The sequence below is a fragment of the Podarcis raffonei genome, chromosome 6 (assembly GCF_027172205.1).
Source record: "Podarcis raffonei isolate rPodRaf1 chromosome 6, rPodRaf1.pri, whole genome shotgun sequence".
Lineage (NCBI taxonomy): Eukaryota > Metazoa > Chordata > Lepidosauria > Squamata > Lacertidae > Podarcis > Podarcis raffonei.
Window position 1 is genome coordinate 86,691,728 of NC_070607.1, and position 15,889 is coordinate 86,707,616.

The following is a 15,889-nucleotide window of genomic DNA, read 5'->3' on the forward strand; positions in this document are numbered from 1 at the left end:
CTTGGCATAACTTACTTGTGTGTCACAGTGTTTACATACTATCGCCAGACCCTAGAGAAGAATCACTGGCCTTATTGGAGGGGAAATCTCAACCTTAACCGCTAAGTTTCATTACTGTGTAAAAATAGGTCTTGTTAAAGTTATCTGAGTGCATCAAAATCAAAACAGCACTATTGTACCTGTAAGAGGGGAAACGACACAAAGCAGGTTAAGTTATATTTTTTATTAAATTCATTTTATTAAATTATGTCGTGTGAGTTTCTTTAAAGGTATTACTGTCACAGACATGGTAGATGCCTTGGCGAAATGTATTATCTTTCTAAAGTTTTGTGGGTTTTGCTTGTTGGTTTTTGATATGTTGCATATAAATCAATTTCATTCACACTTCTGTGCACTGCCCTAGAATCTTTTGATGAAGAGTGGCTAAGGAATATTTTAAATATAAATAAATATTGTGCAAAGTGTAATCATGGACACTTTGGTGGTGGAAACTTAGCTACTGAACTAGACAAATCTCCTTCACAGGTTGTGTGCTACAATCCAGAAAGGATCTGAATACCCAAAGCTCAAGGCTGTTGAGCTTATGAGCCACCAAACTCAGCCTGCATTAGTTGTGAATTCTAGCTTACAAGGTACTTGGCAACCCTTGTTTGTGCCGATCCCAATATGGAGCAAAAACAGGCTGTGATTGGCTGGTGCCGTTGCTGAGCTTGGTCATAGGTTAACAAAATCACACAGCCTGCCTTCCCCTGACACCCTGGGGAGCTTGTGCACAAATAGCTTGCAGCAGCTGTTTTACCCTTACTTGAAACAGTGGGTGCCAGAAGCCTAGGGGAACAGGACGATGGGGTGGAGGCAATGCTCAGCTGTAATCTCACAAGGAGTGCTGGCCTGCTGCTGCTGCTAGTTTTAGCACAACCCTCCATAGTCAACTAGTGGATTCTGATCTGATCTGCAACTTATGAGAAAGAGAATGGAGACTGCAGAAGGCAAGATAAGAAGCTGTGACCCTGCACTAAGCAGCCTTAAAAGCCGCACCCAGCTCCAGGGGAGAGGAGATAGGTTAGTGTGGGGTAATAACAAGGATGCCATGTGTTCAAAATATGAGCTGATACTGCTAGGAAGCTGCTCCTTAATGCTTACCAGCCAGTTCAGCAGCTTGTAGATGGATGAGTGCAAATCCTGAGCTTGACCAGGGATGGGGGACCATAATTTTCATCAGCCTGAATGATCTGGGATTATTGGGGGGGGTGCAGACCCAACAACCTATTGGAAGATAACGTGTTGCCCACTTTGGGGCAAGACTGAAAGGAGGACCATCAATAGCTTGTCACATAACAGCTGGTTCTGTATTGCCATCATTCTTACTGAACAGCTCTTTAAGACTTTCGGCAAGAAAAATTAGCCCTATAGAAAGCAAGGAGGCACTCACGTTTCCAAGCTTTTCTGACTCAAATCATCTCTCCACTATGCCTATACAGTGAGAAATTTACGACCTGCATAATTTCATACGGAATTTAATTTCAAGTTATTTAAGAGCTCTGCTCCCCAGTATTAACATTTTTTCAAAAACAAATAAGTCTCTCCCTCCGCAGAAAGCTATAAAATAATTACGATAAAAATTAACTAATTTCCATATGCAAAAGTAATAAAAGCTGTTTGCTTTGCTTCTCTCAGTGCAATCAGTGCATGTCATTCTTTGGGTCATTTCATAAACAGCATGGAATTCTTTTAAGAGAAAGGTTTAGTTCAAGAAAGAATAAAGGTTCACCGTTCCATGATTAATGGACGCTGCAGAGTATTAACTCATCCCTTAGCGAAGCAGTGGGCTGGGACAGTCCGCGCCTTCTGACCAGGTGTTTCCAGATCCTCCTCCAGCAGAGTTAAGGAAGAACTGGGTCTCCGTAAGCACATTGTTCTTCAACGCCAAGGTTGTAGAATGCTCCTTTTCCCCCTTTGTATGCACTTGTTACGATTCTAAGCCAGCCCTTCTCGCCCTGGAAAGAGATAAATTTGCATCAGTACACAGGTGTATCAGGACAACTTCATGTTCAGCCAGCTTTTCTCCTTACGGTGCTGCCCTGAAAATGCTCATTGCACAACACATCAGAAACACCTACAGTGAATGGGCAGAAACAGATTGTCTTTCCAGATCTGTCACGTGCATGTACAGGAGGACAAGAAGGGATCTTAACAAGCAGCAGAAATCACAGGTCTCTGGATCGCGGGCCCCTGCCATCTCCAGCCACAAAACACATTGATCTGGTTGGTTGGGTATTGGTTAATGCTAACTTGGGCATACACTCCTGCAAATCACACCCTATTTCCTGCTCCAGAGCTCAGGAGAACACTGGCCTGTATCCTTGCTGGAGAGATTATTGCAATTATCAGCTTGAATCCAGTAGTGCCCTGTGTGAAAACAAAAGCAGTTCTTCTCATGCAAAACAGCAGGGGGAGTTCCCAGTTTTCCTGTATATCAGTCCAGAGGATCTCCCCATGCTCAGCTGTAGATACAGGCCGTAGAAAGAATTGCAGCTTGGAAGTGGCAAGGCAGGAAATCTCTGATCCATGAGCAGAACAGAAGGAATCCAAGCTATTGTCCTCATCAACTTTTAAAAATCAGAAGAATCTATTTTGACTGACTACTCATTGGCAGAGTATCTGCTTTGCATCCAAAAGGTGCCAGATTCAATCCCCACCATCTCCAAGTAGAGAAGGAATCATTGTATGAAGTGCTAGACAAAGATGGGATTTAGGGCAGTGGTTTTCAACAGGTGTGCCAAGGCACCTGGGGTGCCTTGAATGATTGTCAGGGGTGTGTGGGCAACCCTGGCCTGTGTCCTCCTTCCCTCCCCTCCCTCCTTTGATGCCCTCTTGCATCTCTGCCTCCCAAAGGCATGCATAGCTGTTTGCCCCAGCTACAAGCTCCCCAGGCAAATGGTGCCTCTGGGGCTGGCCAGGGAGTGCTTCCCAGGCCCCTGTGTGGAGACACCTTTCTTTGGAGCATCTTAAGAGACCAGGGGCGGCGGCAGTGGCTGCCCAGAGGACTCCCAAGGAGAGGGGAGAGGAGAGGAGGCTGAGGGAAGTCTCAAGGGTGTTTTGAAAAAGGATGGAGCGGCTGCCAGCTCTGTAGGCAAGAAGTGACAGAACTGGGCTCCTGAGCTCCACAGGGCTGCCACAGAAAGACTGTAGTTGGTCACGGGAGCCGCAGACCCATAAAGGTTGAAAAGCTCCGATTTAGGGGAACACGGGCGGTTCAGTCGCACTGGGCAGAGCCCCGGGGGCGCCACAACTACAATATAGAATGGAAGGTGAGAGACTTGCTCTGTCCAACGTCCCTCCACATTCTTACTCTTTATTACTTAGGACAGGGAATGTTATTTTTTTCCGACCAAGGGCCACATTCCTCTCTAGCAAACCTTTCAAGGGCCATGAGCCACTGGTGGGCGTGGCTAGATACAAAAGTGGGCGGAGCAATGAATGTAAATTTTGCTTTTGTGTAGCAGGAGGCTAGTTTCCACGCCTGCTTACCTCTATCCTCCAACCAAGCGAGAAGCATTGTCAGAGTTTGAGCACACATTTCATAGAACTGCAGAGTAGGAAGGGACCCGCCAGAGTCACCTAGTCCCAACCCCCTGCAATGTAGGAATCTTATTGCTCAATGTCAAATTCGAACCCACAACCCTGGGGTTTAAAGTCTCATGCTTTATTAACTGAGCTATCCCAGGGATTTGAGCCAGGAAAGAGTACCCAGGGAGAGCACAAAGCAGGGCTGGTGAAGGGTGTGGCCTGAAGAAGAGGGGGTGTGGCTTGGGAGGCCTGGGGATTGTTCTGAAGGCCAGACAGAAGGGTTTCATTTGGCCCCTAGGCACAAGGTTTCCCATCCTTGACTTAGGGGATCAAAGCCATCCTTCACAGTTTACAACTGCACTGCATCAGGGTAGCCATCACTGAGAAGGCCCTGTCCATAGGACGCTCCAACCTCTCTTTGTGGAGAGATGTTGCTTGCGGTCTTCATCTCCTGCTTACCCATGGCTCGCCCCAAGAGTTCCGGACAACCCAATACTCAGTTCCGTTCTCGATACCCCAGCCAGCGACAGAAACGACATGGTTTATAGACGGCAGCAGACGATATTCAGCATACAGTCCTCCAGTGTAATTGTGCAGCTTTGGGCTAGCCATGATCCCACAGCTGTATAAATTAAATTACATCCAATTAAAAATGCTAATGCAAACCAACAGCTTTTGAATAGCGACTTTGGGTAAAAACCTGGCAAGGGTCAACGGTTTTCGGTCTGGTTTTTTAAAATAAACAATGTGGCTTCCAGGAAAATGTTGAGCGAAATGGTGCACGGTCTGAGCAAAGACTGGTTTGGGCGTCAGGCGTGAGACAAATTGGCGCTTTCATAGGATAAACAGTACAATCCTATACATATATACTCCAGTGTCAATCCTATTGAGTTCAGTGGGCGTTGCTAACATCATGGGGAGGGACTCTCAAAAGGTGTCAAGGTCTGCTAGAGACTTTCAGACAGACTAGAGGTCATTGAAGTTTAAGAGAAAACATTTGGTTTTTAAAAGACCAGTCACAAAGAAGACATGGGGAAGTTGTTGCTAGTCTAACTGCAACTGTAGAAGCCGAGTTAGCTCGTAAACAGAAATCTGCCCAAAGGCACACATTAAACACATTTAATGGGCCACGTTAAACAGAGTGAAGTTTACAATGCAGTGTGTAAAGCCGGTTCAGATGCAAGTCCCGCAAAGTTCAATGGGGCCTACTCCCAGGTAAATGCAAACAGGACTGAAGTCTTAATCATTTGGTAAGATTCTTCCAAGCATTAAATTGTAATTTTGGAAGCTATTCTGAACATAGGAATACGTCCATAGTTTACTGGAATAGGAGGTTCGACCAAACCGGGTCACTAAAGAAACATCACTTTTGCTTATTACATCAGCCTTCTCCAACCTCAATACCCATCAGGTGTTTTGGATGGCAACTTTCATCAGCTCCAGCCAGTGGGGTGAAAGGAATTATAATCCAAAACATCAAGAGGGCACCAAGTTGGGGGGCTGAATTACATTATTTTCATACTACAGAAGTTCCTTCCCACCACAGGTGGGAGGCTTAGATGGCCCCTAAGCAAATTCTTAAGTAGATTTTTAAAACAGATTTATTTCAGGCAGTTTTGCTTCCCTAATTTAGGCCTAACTTCAATCAGGAGAGCTATTTTAGAAAGCGTAGGGGGGTTTTCCGCAGCACCTGCTAGAATCTATACTGCCATTTTTACTTCATTAAAGAAATAAAAGTAAAACTGGTTTGTGTTTTTAAATTACTTTGTTCTGTTGCCATAAAACTTCCTGTTTTGCTTTGAGTTGTGTTTTTACGCTTTGCAAGCAGACTTTTGTGGGCTGGCACCTTGTGTGAGCTAAAACAAAGAATAAGTTGCTAACCAATTTGCTTTACAGTATTGCAAGGCTGCTTCATTGGTTTTTGTTTTTTTAAAGAATAATACCATCTGTAACACCCAAGGAACAGAGATGGGGAAATCTGTAGCTCCATTTGTTGATGAACTACAACTCCCATCATCCTTGACCACGGGCCATGCTTATTATGCAACCTTGTAGTGCTTTACCTGATAGGACCACTTGCATAGATTTCCGCCATCATTTTTTCCCGTCCACTAACAGTACCATGATCAGCTACTTTCCAGCGGGTGTAGTTCTTTATCATATGACATTTTCCAAAAGTATCACACGTTCCACACTGGTTAAACGTATCACAGTCTGCAAAAACAAGCACCTTTATTTGACATCAGAGATCTTGCAGCTAAAAGTACGAGATGAAATTTTGCTGCAGGAGAGCTGGTGCAGCCTAGATGTATAGCTATTTGCATCTTTTTCTATCCTAGTTTCCAAGTAACACAAGTCACTCTGGAATATTTCACAACCAAAATAAATAAATAAATAAATAAATGTAAAAATCACATTTAAGGCACACATTACCATTAAAAACCAGCAAAGTGGTAAAAGGTAAAGGGACCCCTGACCATTAGGTCCAGTCGTGGCCGACTCGGGGGTTGCGGCGCTCATCTCGCTTTATTGGCCGAGGGAGCAGCTGTACAGCTTCCAGGTCATGACTAAGCCGCTTCTGGCGAACCAGAGCAGCGCACGGAAACGCTGTTTACCTTCCCGCCGGAGTGGTACCTATTTATCTACTTGCACTTTGACGTGCTTTCAAACTGCTCGGTTGGCAGGAGCAGGGACTGAGCAACAGGAGCTCACCCCGTCGCAGGGATTCAAACCGCCGATCTTCTGATCGGCAAGTCCTAGGCTTTGTGGTTTAACCCCAGCGCCACCTGCAACCCGCAAAGTGGAGGGAAGGGATATTTTTTAAAATCATGTTTTCAAAGGCAAGCTCTAGTTTTCCACTTTGGATTGCAGTGGGTGGCAGGCTAGTAAAGTCTGGACTTATTTAGCGAGGCTGGTGTAAAAGGAATGCTGTTGTTTTCCCTCTTTTACAGCCAGGTTCACGCAGGTAGGATCTCACACACCTTGGTCTTTAGCTTGGTAGTTGTTGCAGGTCTCGTCGGGGATGCCGTGCTCATGAGCATAACTCCAGACCTGCAAGTCATCCCCTCCGCTGCAGCCACCAGCGTCGGCACAATCAATCACATTCTGGACTGAGAGATAGGCAGAAGGCCAAATGCCTTTCCTCTTGATATTGATGCGATCTGGAAAACCAAGAGAAACACATAATTCACCATTCCATGTCACAGACCACATAATACGTGGGAGGAATCCCTCACTGGCTCTCTTAATAGTTTAACTTTGAAGTCTTCAAGGAGTAGGCTTTAGGATTGAATCACAGAAAGGAAGAGGTTAAATTCCTAGCAGGTTAAAAAGCAGCTTCAGGTGGGCGAAAGCTCAGGAAAACAGTGGGGCTGGGGGAGAAGAGACCTCCACCACTGCTGCTCAGACTCAGTTCAGAACCCATCCCTCCATAGGCTTGCTGTTAAAGTAATATTTTAAAAAGAAAATTGGGAGACCCAATCCTAACACAGTTTATCTTTTGGTATAGTGCCATCAATGTGCACATCACAAGACAGATTACAAGAAGGCAGGCCGCTGCCCCAGAGAGATTACAATCTAAACCTGAACACAGGAGAGAAAGGGAAGGGGAAGCTGGGATTAAACAAGGAAGCAACAAATAATAATTTATAATAATAATAGTTTATTATTTATACCCCGCCCATCTGGCTGAGTTTCCCCAGCCACTCTGGGCGGCTTCCAAACAAGTGTTAAAAACAATACAGCATTATAATAAAGCAATACAAACTCTTGGATAGCTCAGTTGGCAAAGCATGAGACTCTTAATCTCAGGGTTGTGGGTTTGAGACCCAGGTTGGGCAAACGATTCACAGAATGTACAGTAGGAAGGGACCCCAGGGAGCCTCTAGTCTAACCCCCCTGCAGTGCAGGAATCTCAGCTAAAGCATCCATGAGGGTCGGCCATCCAACCTCTGTGTAAAACCCTCCAGTCCACCACCTCTCGTGGGAGTCTGTTCCACTGTTGAACAGATCTTACTGTCACAAAGTTCATCCTGATGTTTATTCGGAATCTCCTGCATTGCAAGGGGTTGGGCTAGATGACCCTCAAGGGTCCCTTCCAACTCTACAATTCTATGTGACTGTTTAAGTTACATTTTAACCCCAAAGTTGACTTTTCAACCAATGTAAGTAAGATTGTAAAAAAGAGCTAGGGCTTCCTGCTCTGTCAGAGCCAGCAATAATAGACTCGATGGGCAAATGGTCTAAGCCAATAATGGTAATCTCCTTTGTTCTTTATGTACTCCCACCAACAGGACAGATCTCAAGAAGCAATGGTCTAATGCAAAACAAATTATCTGTTGACCAGTCATGGGGAAATGAGCCAAAAGTGACAGAGAAGCAAGTCCTACGAAGCAATAATAGCTTACACCTCCGTACCTGCTAAAGCGCTGGTGCTGCCATGAGCCCAGCAGGATCCGCAATACTGTGGGATGTGCTGGTTGCGTGTGGCACTCACATAGTTGACTCCTTTTATATTCCTCCAGTCCCAGCTCTTGGGCAGTTTTGAGGTGTCCAGATATTCATAAGGACGAGGGTAGGTTCTGTTTGCAAGGGGGGAAAGCAAGTGAATTAACCTATGCCTGGGGAGAAAAAGCTCAAAAACTCTCCCTCTTCTGAAAATATCCTACAGAGAAAATCAAGGCAACATATATTGCCCCTCGCTCTTAGCGTCAACAACAACCTTGCAAGGTAAGATGGGCTGAGAGGCTGCGTGCACATGACTTCCCCTAAATCCTGAGAACTGTAGATTGCCTCTCACAGAGCGACAATTCACAGAACCCTTTAAAAAAACTACAGCTCCCAATATTCTTTGCGTGAGCTCAGTTTGTGAGTTGGGGGATCTGAACCTGGAGCAACAATCTAATCAGCAAATCAACCAGGCTTTGTTCAGCCTCCTCTCTCGCTTGGCAATTGCATGACTCCTCCAGGCCAAATGACCTTAAAATTCCTCCCGGGCGATCATGTGATTGCCACAAGGCTGACATTTCTTCAGAGCGCTCAGGTGACCACAGCAGCTCTTGAAGTGCAGCTTAAAGTGGGCCTTGACATGCTTTCTGGTCCTTGTTGCAAAATTACCACAGAAAAAAACACTTAAAAGGCACCACAGTACAGTGGTACCTCGGGTTACGAACTTAATTCATTCTGGAGGTCCGTTCTTAACCCGAAACCGTTCTTAACCTGAGGTGTGCTTTCACTAATGGGGCATCCTGCTGCCACTGGCGTGTGATTTCTGTTCTCATCCTGAGGTAAAGTTCTCAACCTGAGGTACTACTTCCGGGTTAGCAGAGTTTGAAACCCAAAGTGTTTATAACCCGAAGCACCACTGTACAGTGGTACCTCAGGTTACATACACTTCAGGTTACATACTCTGCTAACCCAGAAATAGTACCTCGGATTAAGAACTTTGCTTCAGGATGAGAACAGAAATTGTGCTGCGGCAGCAGCAGGAGGCCCCATTAGCTAAAGTGGTACCTCAGGTTAAGAACAGTTTCAGGTTAATAACGGACCTCTGGAACGAATTAAGTACTTAACCCGAGGTACCACTGTACTTGCAAACGCAAATAAATAGGAAGGGATCTGCAGACACTAGAATTCAGTCTTAGTATAAACTCACAGGAAACTCATTCTCTGAATATGGATCTTTATGCAGCCCATCCACACCAGAGTGTTTTCTGAAAAAGGGCATTGCTGGCTGGCTGGCATCCTCAAGGCGACATTTTTTCACACTGCACCACTTCGTTGCAGGTCCCCCTGCCACTCCTTATAACTCACAGGACTAAATCTGGAGGGACTCCTTTTCCCACAGAATCAAAGAGTTGGAAGGGACCCAAGGGTCATCTAGTCCAACCCCCTGAAATGCAGGAATCTCAGCTAAAGGCATCCATGACAGATGGCCGTCCAACCTCTGCTTCAAAACCTCCGAGGAAGGAAACCTCCAAGGAAGAGTTCTTCCTGATGTTTAGTCAGAATCTCCTTTCTTGTAACTTGGATGCCATTATCTGCGGCAGGAGAAAACACCTTTCACGTGACAGCCCTTTAGATATACTCACAAAACATGCAAGCTGATTTAGAAAGCCCCACCCTTGCCATAAGGGTGTGTTGAAAGGGGGGGGGGAATAATCCTGTCCCCCATCACTCCACAAGCACACTGGAGTCTGAAGAGGGGGCTCCAATGCCATCTCTCTAAAAAGTACGCCTCTATTTCTGCACTCATAAATGCTTCTGCTGCTCAATACTGTGCTTCATAGGGAGGGCTGCCCCTTCTCGTAGGCCAGCATTTTCCAACCTGCAGGTCAGTGGTTCTCAAAATGTTTTTCTCTGGGTCACACTTTCGGAATAAAAATTTGCTCACACCAAACCGAAATTTTTTTATTGACAGGACTGGAAAACAAAAACGAAACAACACCTAGCAGTGCTTGATTTATAACAGAGCACAACTACTTTATGAGATGATCATGGGACATCCAGAAAACATAAAATGACGCAGCTCCATAGGAATATGAATCACTCCCAAAATGTAATTATAAAGGAGCCTCTTGCATATGTTCCTTAAGTATGTATACAAACTCATGAAGAGGCGTGAGCTTGCTTTTGCAAGGTAATCCCATTTATATTAGGTCTAATTTGAGACCAAAAACAAACCTCTCCTCATCAACACATCCTTCCTGATCTTCACTGTTCACAACAATATCCAATCTGTAGGGGAGCAGCCAATGCTATCAAAGAGACGCATGCATACTGTTTCTGGTTGCATATCCACAAATAATAATTTAGATACTATAATCTACTGTGCTACACTGAAATGTTTAGATGTGTCTTTGACCGTCCGTGAATCCTCTCCTGCCACACCCTCTGAGAACCACAGCTGTAGGCTGCAAGCTACAAGTGGATTGTGAAGTCTATGCAAGAGGCTTGATAAGTAAACCCAAAATAATTATTGTTTTTGATCCTTCACTGGTATGATTAATACCTCTTACAACTTTTGTTTTGTTGGCGTATTCTAATGAGACTTGCAATTGAGCATTTCAAAGGCCGAAGCCTTACATTTTAACCCTTGGGAACTGGCCTCTGATGGAGATCTGGTAATGGTTTGCCACAAGGTGCTCATAGATGCTAGGTGAATTTATTTATTTTTGTTGGTTTCTTTATTAGATTTATATACAGTGGAACCTCAGGTTACATACACTTCAGGTTACATACGCTTCAGGTTACAGACTCCGCTAACCAAGAAATAGTGCTTCAGGTTAAGAACTTTGCTTCAGGATGAGAACAGAAATCGGGCTCCAGTGGCGTGGCAGCAGCAGGAGGCCCCATTAGCTAAAGTGGTGCTTCAGGTTAAGAACAGTTTCAGGTTAAGTATGGACCTCTGGAACGAATTAAGTACTTAACCTGAGGTACCACTGTACTGCCCTTCATCATAAGATCTTAGGGCAGTTTACAGAATAAAATACGGGATAAAAAAAAGTAAATAAGACAAAACAGCAAAACAATACCCACCCCCTCCCCAAAAAATGCATTTAAAAGGCTGTAGAATATTGATCAGCCCAAGGCCTAGTCGAACAGGAACGTTTCTGTCTGGCGCCAAAAAAATATAAATAATGAAGGCACCAGGCAAATTTCCCTGGGGAGAGCATTCCACAAACAGGGAGCCACTACAAAGAAGGCCCTTTCTCGTGTTGCCACCCTCCAGACTTCGTATGGAGGAGGCACACATAGAAGGGACTCAGAGGATGAAAGCAGAGTCATATGGGGTTTATATGGGGAGAGGCAGTCCTCCAAGCACTGCAGTCCTGAGCCCTTTCAGGCTTTATAGGTCAAAACCAGCACTTTAAATTGGGCCCAGAAACTACAGTAATGGACAGCCAGCGCAGTCGAGCCAAGATCGCAGTAATATGCTCAGCCGTAATATGCTTGGGTGTCTCAAATCAAGGTACTTAGTTACCTTGGCAGTTAAAATCCACCAAGCCCAAAGCTGAGCCCCCCACTCATGGGACAAAAACAATCAATTGGATCACCACACCAAGTAAATTCGGATGTGTGGGTTGCCACGGCAAAAAGGCCTTGGGCAAAGTGAGGTGGCCATCTTGGGAAGGAGATGCTGGAGCAGGGAGGGCATGGCAGCCCCCTGGCATTTCCTCCTGAATCCCCTGCCCTGGCTCTCTGCAGGAGGCGCGAGCCTCTGGTCTGCTGCCCTCAAGTGGGGTGGAGGACACACTGCCCCCACTCCCACTCCAGTAGGCCTCTGTCCATGGAGTGGCCAGTGCTTAGGTGAGTATCTTCTTGGCCTCAGGCAGCATAATGTCTCCGGCCAGCTGACAGGGCATATGAACCTGTGTTTCCCATATCCAGACACAGGGGCCCTGGCTCAGAGGCAGAACATGCAGGTCCCAGGTCATATTCACTCTGGCATTTCCAGCCAGGGTTGGGAGAGACCTCAGTCTGAACCCCTGGAGAGCTGCTGCTGCTGCCAGCCAGTGCATGCAACCCTGATGGCCCACATCAGCTTTCTATAAACTTACCCTATACAGTGCGATCATTGCTTCATCTGGGTTTCAAGTTTCACCCAGAGATCTTTCTCAGCCCTGCCTAGAGAAAACACAGACTTTCTGCATGTGCTCCTCCACTGAGCAACACCAGGCTAAAAAAACCAAACATGTTACCCACCAAAGCCATGCCTTTCCCCCCTGGAAATAGGGCGCTATTTCAGCTTTGCACCCTCCTTCAGCAGCTCAGGGTGGCTTGCAAGAATTTAATTTCATGCTCCAAACAGCCCTGCGAGGTAAGCTCGCACCCCAAGGCCGTGTTTGTGGGGCAAGCGGGAAAATCTCGGCCCAGCTTTTCCCTCTCCGAGTCCAAACACGCCGCTTCTGCCCGTGCCACCAACTTGCACGGACCTTGGGCGGTCTTCCGACGACCCTCCGCGCTGCTGGGCGGCGCCGGGATGTGCTCCTGCCGCGGTTGCAGCTCGCCTGCTGCCGGCCGGTTGTTTTTCAAGCGGCGTCCGGGAAACCACGCCTGCAGCAGCAGGAGGAGGAGGAGGAGGAGGAAAATCCCCGGGGAGAACGCGACAAATCCCCGCAGGGCTCTCGGGGTCTCCCCACAACAATCCGGCCGCCGGCCGGGTTCGTTTGGCGCAGCAGAAAGGAGAGCCGTCGGAGATCCCGGGCTGCAGCGAACGGCTCTCTGTCTGTAGGGAATCGCCGGGGGGAGAGCAGTAGCTCCCCCAATTCTGGACGCTTAGCCAAGGCCATGCACTTTTCGCATGCTCAGGCCATCTCCCCTCCTGATGCGCATCCATGCTCTCACCCCGCCACTCCCAGGGACGAGAGCGCTCTTACCGGACGGCGTAGGGCCTGGAAATCCTCGGCTTGTAGCAACTCTGCCCGGCCTTGGCGTCGAGGAGCGGCAGCAGGAGGAGAAGCGCCAGGCGGAGGCAGCGCCCGGCCATGGTCCCGGCTCGACGGCGGATCTTTGCGCCTCGTCCCGCTCCGTCGAACGAAAGCTGCGCCCCGGCCGGCCAGACGGCTGCTGCGGATGGCGGTGGGAGCCGGAAACGCGCGGGGCCGGTTGGGTGGAGGAGCTGCGGCGAAGTTCGCGCCTTATAACCCGCTTCGGCGCCGCCCCGGCGCGGGAAGGGCGACTGGTTCGCCCAGGGTTACGAAACGAGGGGTTGGCCATCTGATAAGAGCGGCCGTCGAGGGAGGAAGAAAGAGTTAAACGCCGCCGCCCTCGGGAGGTTCACCTGCGCATCTCGGGACTTTCATCACCGCCAGACGCACCATCAAATCACGGCTGGCATCAGCTCATTCATGCCCGCGGGTTGCAGGGGGTTGGGCTAGATGACCCGCGGGGTCCCTGCCAACTCTGCAACTTGGCAAGTTTAAGAAACAAACACACACAAACCCGGAATGCCCAAGCGCCTCTCCAGTGCAGAACACACAGACTATGGTTTCGAGCCATGGGCACATTGTATAGTGCGGTGCTCACTGCTGCCTTTGAAAAAACTGACTCCAGGAAGGCCGGGGCTCGAGGTCTGCGTTTTGCTTTGTTTTTTGCCGCACGGCTCGCTGCATGTTACTGTAATTTACCCGCACGTCCCTCTGGATCTAAACACCCGACAATGGGCATCTTTGATCCTGGCAAGTGACTGGGAGGCGAGGGGGAGCAATAGAAAACAGACACAGCTGCCTACGCACCATGCATTTAAAGCGCGCGCACACGCCCCGGTACAGTAATCCTGAAAACTGTAGTTAAAGGGGCCAAGAATCGCTTCCCAGTGACGGGTAAGGTGTGGCTCACATCATTTGCGGTGTATGTTTCTTTTAAATATATGCCGCCTATGCGGGGGGCGGGGATTGCTGCTGGAGGCGTTTGGTGATTTAGTTTCGTAATCATTTATGTATTTCCGGAGCATTAACAACAGTGCTAAATTTATCAATCCACCCTGGGCCAAGCAGTGAATCAAAGCATTCTTCTGCAAATGCCCTTGCAGCACAGAACCAATCTGTGTCAGGCATCCAGAGTTTGTGTGGGCGATAATTGACAAATGCCCTCATGTTTCCTTAGTACATAGAATTGTAGAGTTGGAAGGGGTTCCAAGGGTCATCTAGTCCAACCCGCTACAATGCAGGAATATTTTTGCCCATGCTGCGAACTACTGTTGTTTGCTGTGTGTTCATTTCTGGTTTACTACACTAAAGGGTATATATTATGCCGAAAGGAATGCGTTTTCATGTTACGTTTCATTTGGAGAGCCAGGTGTAAATGGTTTAATTGGCCCAAGGCCTGGTGATTTGGGAACACCTTTGCCTGATGCCTAAAGATAAGCAATGGGGAGCCACCACGGAAAAGGCCAGTTCACGTGTTGCCACCTTCCAGAGTTCACGTGGAGGCAGCACACAAATGATGGTCGCAGGGTCCAGGTTGGTCCATATGGGGAGAGGCAGTCCTTGGATAGCAGCCCTGGAGTGGGGCTGCTGTAGGAAAGCTGACATTTAAAAGCAGTCATTTGGGTTAGGTGTGTGTTGAGCTTCTTGGAAGGACTGCGTGAAATAAATAATCGAAAGCTAATTCAAATTCTGCCACAAGAAAACTGTATCCTGCAGCCTCTATACAATTGTAGGTAACATGCACCTAATTTTCCCTATAATTAAGTCTGCATAGAGTCATAGAATTGTAGAGTTGGAAGGGATCCCGAGGCTCATCTAGTCCAACCCCCTGCAGTGCAGGAATATGCAGCTGTCCCGTACAGGGATCAAACCTGCAACCTTTGCATTATCAGCACCACGCTCTAACCAACTGAGCTATCCTGGCTTCAGTATCCAGCAGCACTTACTATTTTCATTATTTAATCTTGAGATGTCTGTTGAACCTTTATGACTAAGCCAGTCAGGTTCTGTCCAGTGTTGGCCATGCAACATGTCTATTAAACAGAGTTTTTATTGCAAACACATAGTACAGACCTGCAAATATAGAGCCCTTCCGAAGGATGTGTTTATGTGTGTGTTTGTACAGACCTGCTATGTATTCAGAAGACCCTAGAACTTAACTCTACTAAATTTATTTTCAGATGATAATACAGACTTGGAAGATAAACCCATCCTCATATGATATTTATTGGTAGCCGCACATATGACTTATTGCCACATTGGAGATGGATCTTGAAGAGGCTGATTGAAGGATGTGGGAGAGGAACTTAAATGCAGATTAGGTCTAGCTAGAGGAAATACACAGAGAGGTGTTTGTGAGAGTCTGGTGGAACTTTATTGCTTATGCAAATATTTCAGAGAACAAAGGGAAAGTCCCTGCTGTGTTTGCCAGTATATAGCTTTGTAAAAGGTTGGTTTTTCAGTTGCTGCATGTATCAGAAAAAAATTATGTGGTGTCTACGTCTTGCATTTTTGTTTCTGACTATGTTGGTCTTGGTCTAGATCTTGTGATGCCCTTTTTGTTTTTTATGGGTTATGTATGTTACACAAGTTAATATAATATAATTACAGACTTGCAGCAAGATTCCTCCTAGTGCCTGAGGATGTCAGATACTGACATGTATGGTACACACGTGAGGGTGCAAAACGTACCCTTTTTAATTTTCAACATCATCATGAGTGTACAAATTTTGTTACTAGTTACAGTTTGTAAAAATTTTAAAAAATAGCACACTGAAAAAAAGAAGACCATAGACTATATTTTTATATCAGTAGCACAGGCCTCTAGCTATTTCCCCTCCATTCCCATCTCTGGGATGTTTCAACAGAAAAACACTGTCCCTAAGTTTGTC

At 46.8% G+C, this 15,889-nt stretch overlaps 1 protein-coding gene across 2 annotated transcripts; it reads right to left on the reverse strand.

Annotated features, from left to right (window-relative positions):
* Positions 1 to 491: 491 nt before the first annotated feature.
* LOC128416514 (cathepsin Z-like) lies at positions 492 to 13,379 on the reverse strand. 2 transcript variants are annotated; one of them, XM_053394387.1, is made up of 6 exons: positions 12,948 to 13,379; positions 7,987 to 8,150; positions 6,552 to 6,731; positions 5,634 to 5,784; positions 4,030 to 4,192; positions 492 to 1,997 (listed from the first exon to the last, which is right to left on the reverse strand). In XM_053394387.1, the coding sequence occupies exons 1-6, from the start codon at positions 13,055 to 13,057 to the stop codon at positions 1,884 to 1,886; spliced, it is 882 nt and encodes a 293-aa protein (XP_053250362.1). In that variant the 5' UTR covers positions 13,058 to 13,379; the 3' UTR covers positions 492 to 1,883. The 2 variants fall into 2 exon arrangements, with proteins under 2 accessions (XP_053250362.1, XP_053250361.1); XM_053394386.1 differs by lacking the exon at positions 12,948 to 13,379 and adding an exon at positions 12,504 to 12,913.
* Between the last annotated feature and the right edge of the window lie 2,510 nt (positions 13,380 to 15,889).

Coding starts and splice junctions, on each gene's coding strand:
- LOC128416514 (XM_053394386.1), bottom strand. CDS start 12,907: ATGGATGCGCATCAGGAGGGGAGATGGCCTGAGCATGCGAAAAGTGCA. Junction 4,193..5,633: donor TATGCAAGTGGTCCTATCAG/GTAAAGCACTAC, acceptor TAATTTATACAG/CTGTGGGATCATGGCTAGCC. Junction 1,998..4,029: donor ACTCTTGGGGCGAGCCATGG/GTAAGCAGGAGA, acceptor ATCTCTTTCCAG/GGCGAGAAGGGCTGGCTTAG.